Source organism: Phallusia mammillata, chromosome 3, assembly GCF_965637545.1.
Source record: "Phallusia mammillata chromosome 3, kaPhaMamm4.hap1.1, whole genome shotgun sequence".
Taxonomy (NCBI): Eukaryota; Metazoa; Chordata; class Ascidiacea; order Phlebobranchia; family Ascidiidae; genus Phallusia; species Phallusia mammillata.
Genome location: NC_137254.1, coordinates 10,021,583 through 10,030,573, shown reverse-complemented (window position 1 = coordinate 10,030,573; position 8,991 = coordinate 10,021,583). Strand labels below are relative to the sequence as shown.

The 8,991-nt window shown below is 34.4% G+C and overlaps 1 protein-coding gene across 2 annotated transcripts in view; it reads left to right on the top strand.

Annotated features, from left to right (window-relative positions):
• The window catches only part of LOC145218510 (transient receptor potential cation channel subfamily A member 1-like), a 50,144-nt gene extending 45,233 nt beyond the window's left edge, over positions 1–4,911 (top strand). For both annotated transcript variants that reach the window (XM_080085925.1, XM_080085926.1), the window contains one exon: positions 4,476–4,911. In XM_080085925.1, the coding sequence (XP_079942051.1) occupies positions 4,476–4,689 (214 nt within the window). In that variant the 3' untranslated portion in view covers positions 4,690–4,911. The remainder of the gene's footprint in view (positions 1–4,475) is intronic.
• The last annotated feature ends 4,080 nt before the right edge of the window (positions 4,912–8,991 follow it).

The window sequence follows — 8,991 nt, the reverse complement described above, 5'->3', positions numbered from 1 at the left end:
TTGACGAAAATAGCTCGGTTTCTGGGTTGGTGCGTTCACTTGCGTCACAGTTGAAATACTTCATGCCAAATTGCGTGCCACAAAAAAAGGCGCTTGTGCTTATTTAACAACGGTGGCTTATAGGTTTGTTTTTGCAAGATTTCAAAGTATTTTTAAGGTTCATTTGCGGCTTTCGTTGGTAGGTGTGTCTAGGGGGCGTGGCTACGACGTGTTATTCTCAGATTTTAAAGGCTATCAGTTAAGTTACAATTACATTTTGCACAATATTTTTTTTGTTTTTTTGCCACGTTTAATATCTTTTAGATTCCATGAAACATAGAACTGTTATTGTGGGCCAAAATATAAGTGTCCAGTCGTATATAACAAAAGTAGCATATAATAAAAATAAACGATAAATGATTTGACGGTTTGAAATGTATTAAAGCATACAGTCTGTCTTTGTGGTGGGAGATTTTTTACGATTAATTTTTAGGATAAATTTTGTGTTTACAACTTTAGTGTTTTGGAATTTGCAATGGGTGTTTTCTTTTGAAAGGGTATTTAGTATGTGCCAAAATCGTTTTATTGCAAATGTTTGAAAAACACCTTCTTATCATTGGTGCGAGTTGTACTTGTGCACCAAAGTAGTACATAACTGTTTATTTAGAGATACAAAAAAAAACTGCAACATTACATTTTTGCACGCGTGAAAAATGTGGATATCTTTTTTACCATGGCGTAGTCTATTTGCTAATGAAAAGTCATTTCATAAGGTTGAACAGAAAAAGGACTTTGTGTCATTTTTTGTTTAATTGTAATTTTAAACCTAGCGTACGTTTGGATAGTTTTGTTTGCCGAAACGTGTCAATAGCCAATTTTAGCTTATTCATAATATGGTCATATGTTTTATATCTTTTTGGCTTTACTATATTATAGCTAAAAGGTGATAAACAAATTTTGGCCTCTTTATCACGTCATTTTCAACCCTTAGCGGTATTTTTTTCTAATTAAAAATCTGAAAACCAAATGTTTTGAACACAAATCCAATGGGAAATTCTAATTCAAAAAGATCTAAAAAATCTACTTCAAATAAAAGCATTAAATAAGCTGAACTTTTTTGTGCCAAATTGGTTAATGTTAAGATCCAATAATCGCATTAGAAAGCACGCAATATATCCTGCAACGAATCAATCAAATAACCTATTTAAACCAACGCACCTTTAAGCACTCGAAAAATAGCAAATCCCACTTCTATTAATTGCCATTAAAATGGATTAACTTTATAGTGATATTTTGCAAATATCCTTAGAGGCTCAAATTATACTAGATTAACATTTTCCAGTAGTCCAATGAGCAGAAAATAGCCGCTATGACGTCAAGACGGTAGTTGTTTATGCGTAGATATACCACAAACCACTGGAGTTCGATAAGCTCACTGAAAGGTCAAGAACGCATTGTTTGGAAACCACGACGTTGTGTTTAAAAGCCTTTCGACTATTCTTGTCACGAACTAGAATGTTTGAACCCATTGGAATTTTAGATAGGTTAAAAAGAAACTTTCCCATTTTTATTTTCGTAGTTGCTAGATAAAACGGGTAACTGTTTGTGTTCTTTTTGGGATTATATCAATAAGTGCTTTAAATTTAAGCCACCAGAAAGCAAAAAAAAAAAACATTTTACTTTCAATAAAGCCAAAACAACGTATTGTTTAGGCCATTTATCCATGAAAAGCAATCCCATTTTAATCCATTTGATGACAACAAAAGACTACAATCAACTTTATAGAGATCCTCTGGCAATTGCAATTTTGTACCAATGTTATACAGGACGTCGTTTTTAGGGTAACCTAATGAATGAATTATTGTGGTAAGGAGCTCTGTATTATGTTAGCCCGCAATAGCTTACATAGGAGACTACGATGTACTTTTTCAGCTAAAGCAGTCTCTTATCAAGTTCTGGGAAACGTTAATAAAGGCAAAATGTAGCCAATATCTACATACCACTAAAAATACATTTTGTTTGAACCTAACAAAGATTTTGGTTTCTACATTACTATTTAAATACTACAGTCAAGTAAAAAAAACATTTGCATACACAAAGCTAGTAAAACTACGTCCATTTCAAGCATGCAAAACTTGCTTTAAATTTTACATTTTTTTATATTTTACATGTAATTGGCACAGTATATAACGGTTGTTTGATAAACGATACATTTTCTTCAAACTTACACACAATATTTGAGCAAATAGATTATCTTTGTGTGATATTCTGGCAGAAACTATTACATACGGTACTGTTTTTTGGCGAATCTCGTTAAAAAAATAATAATTTGAACAGCGATCACAAATTTATTCATTATGGTTGACTACTAATAATAAAAACCTACTTTGAGTGTGCCAAGTCATATAAAAAGCAATGTACACACTTAGTACTTAAAATATATTTGCGTAGCGGCGGGCGCGTCTATAAACAATGTGGCTCACTATCATCTTGACGCAATTAGACGTAATTACGTCACTACGCGCGACAGCTTCCTTTTGAAATGTCAGCATTTCGCCTCGGGGCAAAAAACAAACTTCGTTTTGGGCTTGCGCACATTGTTCTATGTCTAGTTCAGTTGGTGATATTTTTGGCGTGAGGAGTTCCAGTTATGTAACTACGCAGCATATTACCCAGGCGAATTATAATTCATGCTGTCGGTAATAAAATACTGATGATGTATATTACTTAGGTGAAATATATATATAACTTATATACAAAACAAAATTCGATGACTTTAGACTTGTTAAAGTTTTCAGCGACTGTTGTCTCCATCTCTCGTAATAAGTCTCTGGTGACTCATGATTTACAATATACTATACACATAGTTTATTTCATCTGTATTTGATAAATAGTATTTTCATTTTTGCTTGTCTTGTTTATAAAACTGACTTGGAAACTGATTTAAAAAAGAAAAACAGACTTGAAAGATACTTTGATCACAAACTAAACGTTCAAATCGCTTGTAGCAATGTAAATGACACGAACAGCAATTCCTAAAATGTCTACTGTAGAAAGAACTTACTAAATACAACGTCCTTGGCAATTTTGTTTGTACTGAACAAGCGTTTCGTCCACCAAGTTGCATATACACACCAGTTGAACAACAAATTTGCTACATTTTTTGTCAAGACAAATCTCTACACACTTTTGATATTGTGTCAAAATTTATCATAAGTTTGTTACTAATTTATTTCTTATAACTTGTTGTCCACAAAAACTGGCTTTACATCGCTTATTTTTTTGACTTTTGTTTGGGCCGAATTGGGATTTGTTTTTATCTCATAACCTTCTACGGTTAAAAAAGTCCAAAATTCAATGCCTAAAAACAATATTTTTTGAATGATAGTAATTGCGTTAAATGCAACCTTTCGGTAGCATCACAAACCTTATAAAAACATGAACTTCGATCTAATGACTTAAAAAATATACAGCGTACACTTTATCAAACGCACAGAGCGTACAATACAAATATGAATGTTTTCATAGGCTGGTTTGCCTGTTTTTGCAACAAATGACTCGATTTGTCTATTTTGATCTTTCAGATAATCCAACTTCAATATCAGACATTGCATTTCACTGAAAATTAGTTTTAAATAAACACTGAAAATTAGTTTTTAATAAACCAGAGTGTCGAACCGTTTAAAATATAGGTCCGATTCAGGTTTACTTTTTATTGTTTTAAACTTAGGGGTTCGGGTTCGGTTCAGGTTTTCAAATTTTTAAATTTTCGGGTTCTCGTTTTGTTTCGGTTGGTGTAAAATTACCCGGTTCAAACCGGTTTGCGGTTTCTAACCTGATTTAATCCTACCAATTATCTACACGTCATAATTAAACAAAAGGATTGTTACCGTGTATTGGGCGATACCAAATACTTGTTTTTTTTAACACGCCTATTTTAGTATTCTTCAGCCCGTTGTTTTGAATAAATAATTTTGTGGTTGCGATCACATCAAACCCAGCTGCCGGTTTGGTTTCAACAAAATGCAATTTTTGGGTTCGGGTCGGGTTTAATGAATTAAGTTACCGAAATATTTTGGCAGCTTTAGGAACTAAAAAAACGTGAGCTATGAATTATGCCTGGAGTCCACATTCCCGAATCTCCATTAACGTGGTTCAATGTCTTTCCTGGTTAGGCCTAAAAGTCAACAAAACACTCTTATTGGGAAGATCGTTGCGATGGCTTTTTGTCGCCACATTTCTCAGTCAAACGCTCTTATGTTATAAAATATTCAAGTCATGAATATATATATGCTTAAATTATATATATATTATGCGTGAATATATTTTTTTTGATAAAGTATTTTAGTTTTTGAAGTATTTTTTCCCTTCCAGTTGCTCGTGGACCGTTTTGGAGTAACGATTCCATGTTATGAAACACCTAAATATGGTCGTAGTTTACCCCGCCGTCATTAAAAAACATCTATTTTATATATTTTTGTCTTTTGTCATTTCAGGCTTAAAACAATCCAAAACTCACTCGACAAACAACATGAACTTTTGCGTCTGATCGTCCAAAAGATGGAGATTCGTTCTGAAGCAGAAGATCAAGATGAAGGTCCAACTCCGACAAGACGAGGTGGAACTCCTCCGAGTGTCTACTCAGCAATGCCAGGACACTCAGGGAGCAAACTCATGGCATTGAGGGCGTTAAAAGCAATGAAATCTTAAGTGAAGCACTCAAAACTCAACCTCAGTCATTTGTTTGGTTGGAAGACGGTTTGCAGAATTTAGGTTTTTTGCATTTTGTTTTAATTTATGACTTTATGATTGAAACACCTCAGTTTAAAGCCTTAAATGTTTGTTTTTTTGCAAATATGGTTGTATAGTCTAAACTTTGAGACACTTTAAAACTTTTAATCAAATAAAAAATAAGTTATATTAGACTGGAGTCAAAACGTTTGTGTAATCGGTGCAGACTATTTGTTTTCTTTTGTTGTTTTTTGAAACATTTGGTTTCTAATTTGTTTCGTGAATCGACAGTTTTGTTTGTATTTTGTTGTCGACTCGATGTAATCATCAAACGTGCTTTGTGATTTTATTGCACTAACTTATATGTGATATCAGAATAGTGGTAAGTGTAATGTGTGACTATGGTAGTAAACCTATTTATAATGGTCCTATTAAATGAGCCTATTTTAAAGCATCGTTAGTTTTCACCTAATTCAAATAGAATCTAAATTCGCTAATCGTCTGCCGCCCTTCTTGAGTTTTTTATGTCAAAATGATGGTTATGGAATGTTTTTTATTGTTTCAAAGTTAAGCAAAAACGCACTTGAATCATATGTTACTACTTACTGATAAGATTTTTCAGGTTAAAAATGGTGTACCGTCTGCAGAAAAGTTATCGTATGTTGTTGTACCAATTTGTGTCGCTTTGCTGTGTTGTCGTCTGTTTGTGGCGGCTATTTACTGAAATATATTTGTCTTTAGTTTGATACAAATATATTGCCATTATCATACATCCAAGTTTAATTAAAGCAAATTCCAAACAAGCCATTCTAAGTTTATTTGAATTTCTCATATTTGTACAACTGCACAAAAAAATGAAACATTTGCTTTTTTGCTTTTTTACCATCCTTCTACTATCCAGATTTACCATCCAATGACAAAATCATTTCGACCTTTCAATAGTTTTTTTTGGACTGTCTTTTTTGTTATTCCGACTTATATTAAAGTCAGAATTATTATTACTTTAAAAAAATGAAATTTGGTGACTAAACTGTATTTTCTGCCCAAATTTGTTTGTGTTTTATCTAGCCACTGTCGTAACTTTAAGCACCGCTGATGTGTTCCAGTTCAATGTCGCGCATTGTCGTGTATTCTTGTTTCGCTCATTGTAAAACTTTTCAAATCAGGACTTCGAAAATAAAATATTGTTTTCTGACGAACCCAGGAGGTTTCCTCTAAAGTTGACAACTTTTCTAAATGTTAAGTTCTATTGCTAGTTTTACTGACATTTAAATGATAATACATCACCCCGACTCTAATAGCCCTAACCGTGAGCATTTATAGAGATATAACGTTTTAAATGGGAAACATGCTCTTTGCGCCACATATCGAAAGCTAAATGTGGGTCTACCCTGAGATATGCTGTTAGTAGATTTTTCTGTTGTGAGCGTCCAGTGACGATCACAAATCAACAGACAATCATTTTCTGTTGCAAACGACAAGATATATTTTGTTTCCATTTTACAAGCTAAATCTGACTGCATGAAATTAATTCGACAGTTTTTTTTTCTTTAAAATGCGCTTTTATTCAAGTTCAAAGTAAAGTTCAGTTATTTCTTAGTACATCAGACCTATTAAAGGCGAGTACCAGATCAGCTGGTCTCCCATATGGCAAGGCACAGGCTAGAAAAATGTAGCCTGCGGTGGGATTCGAACCCACGACAGATTTATCGATATGTATGCCGTGATCGCTGGTCTGCATCGACGCTTCAAGGCTGATCCCAGTATGAATATGTTTATCTCAGTTATTTCTTGAAATAGGCAAACAGTAATGTGTGTGAGCATTAACGCAAGAAAACAACCCGGGTTAAAAACTTGATGATTCTTTCCAGAAAATAAAGTGCAAAAAAGAATTGTTTCTTTAAGCATAAACATTACTGCCATACTGATGTATACAGAATATATCGTTCAGACGTTTCCACAATCTCTGTTGTCATCATCAGTGCGTGACAATCAAGCTGAAGAACAACGGTATATAAAGCACTAAGGGAGAAGGTGAGTGCTATGCTTAAATTACTTTTCAAGTCCGTGTATAGTGTTCCTAAGAATTGTTTCTTATAACACCAGTTAAATATAACATAATTTCTTAACTTGGATACAGCCCTGAAGCGTCTATGCAGACCAGCGATCACGGCGCACTCATTTATACATCACAGTACACCAGACCGTAGGTCGATACAGTGTGCGTTGTTTTACCTGATTGGTTTAATCCTGACGTTTCAGCCCACTATACAATCCTGACTTTTCAGCCCACTATACATATAATACAATTGCTAATTTATCAGATGAAAAACCAGGGAATTTCACATGCAAGTTTAATTTAATTAAAAATTTTGGGTAAGTATACGAAAAGCGCTTCTTGTCTTGAAAATTATTCACACATTATTAAATTTCAATTGAGCTGCTCTCTATCGCCGTCTGGTGGAACAAATATTTTAGGCTTATAATCAACAGCCTTTTGAAGGTTTATTGATGCAAAAATGGATTACTTCCTACGAGAAATATTATATTTTTTGAATACAAATCCAGCAAAAATAAAAACAAATATTTTTTCAAAAGTTTACAGAGCTTTTCCGGCAATTGTAATTTTATTCCGACGTTTCGACGTCCTTTTTTCTTTGTCGTGCACTGTACTACGCGCATTCAGCTCTATAAACTTGATACTATGCCTGGCAGCAATAGCTCATATATTTTCACAAATAGATGTAAAACACCACACACAACTTTATTACGCATTAAGTCGTAAGTTGAACAATACACAATCACCAAAGATATACACGTTATTATATCATTCGAGTATACGATACATAATATAAAAAGGTATGCGCACTTTGTTATAGTGGATACAATTTAAAGCGTGTATTTCCATTGTACTTTGTGCAGCATTAAGAATATCAATACATTAGATCCAAATGAAATAGTCTAAAATGCAGAATCTTTTTTTACTTTTGTACTTAAGTCATAACGGATCTTAGTAAAAAACAAAATTCTATAATAATAATACTACAACTAATTAGTAAAGAACTTTTTACGCATTTCAAAATTTAATTCAGATTCAAAAGGAACAGAAACAAATTTAGATTTAATGGTGAAAATAACGGCCCAAATAGACGTAAAAAGCGACATGCTTTATTGTTCAAACGTTTCGGCAAATGCTCATGCCATCAACAGTGATATCTAGAACAATAAAGCATGTCGCTTTTTACGTCTATTTGGGCCGTTATTTTCACCATTAAACTTATAAACAGATCCGTATATAGTGTTCCAAATTTAGATTATTTTACAACATCGTAATATGAACAGTTTTCAACATAAAGTATTGCGGCAAACACAAAGGAATTACTAATCCCTTTCATGGTGGTGAATAGGGTTCAACGAGCAAGGAGGGCCACACAACAGCACGCTCATCCGTTTTGCAAAGTCCTCATCCAGAGCGTCGAATCCATGAACTAAGGCGTCTTTCAAAATCCTGTCTTCGTTTCCAGGCCCTGCCATGTCTCTGATTTCACCGAGATCCAATCGCCCAACGGGAGGTTTTACCGGGAGAATGAAAAACTAACAAAGGAGTAAAAATTTTAGGTGATTAAGAAGTTGTAGCTAGGTCAGGCGTGTTCCAAGTGCGGCCCGCGGGCCAAATGTGGCCCGCGACTGCATTTTATGTGGCCCGCAGCTGTCATTTCCAATTTTGTTGCGTATGGCCCGCCAGAATTTGAATTAAGAGTTTGGGGTTGTGAGACTTGCGACTGGACGCAAAAGTTTTTCACAGAACATTTTTTACCGGTAAAATAAAAGTATACATGGTGCTGACGCAGGAAACTCCCAAAATTTCCGTAAATGCCATATATTTTGTGTTATAATCATCCAGTGAAATTTTTTGCAAAAAAACGTTGGCCCGCGGGCATCTGCACCTGATAAATATAGGCCCCCATTAAAAAAAGTTTGGACACCCCTGAGCTAGGCCAATACCTTTAGTTTGTAAAAGTCTGAAGATGGCTGAATGGTTAGCCTCATCAAGAGGTTAAATGGTTGAGGTTATTTTTTGTGAAAAACGTAGGTACACAATTGCATTAGGATTGGTGTCACAAATATTCTAGACCGCCCCATGACAATATCCTGCGACCTAATTACAACGCATCACGGACAATTTCTGTACGTCTAGATTCTATCGTTGCAGGCGCTATTGTGTTGTCATTGTTCTACTGTGCTAGTTTTATCGCGTCGCCGTTGCCCGTTGCAGTGTTC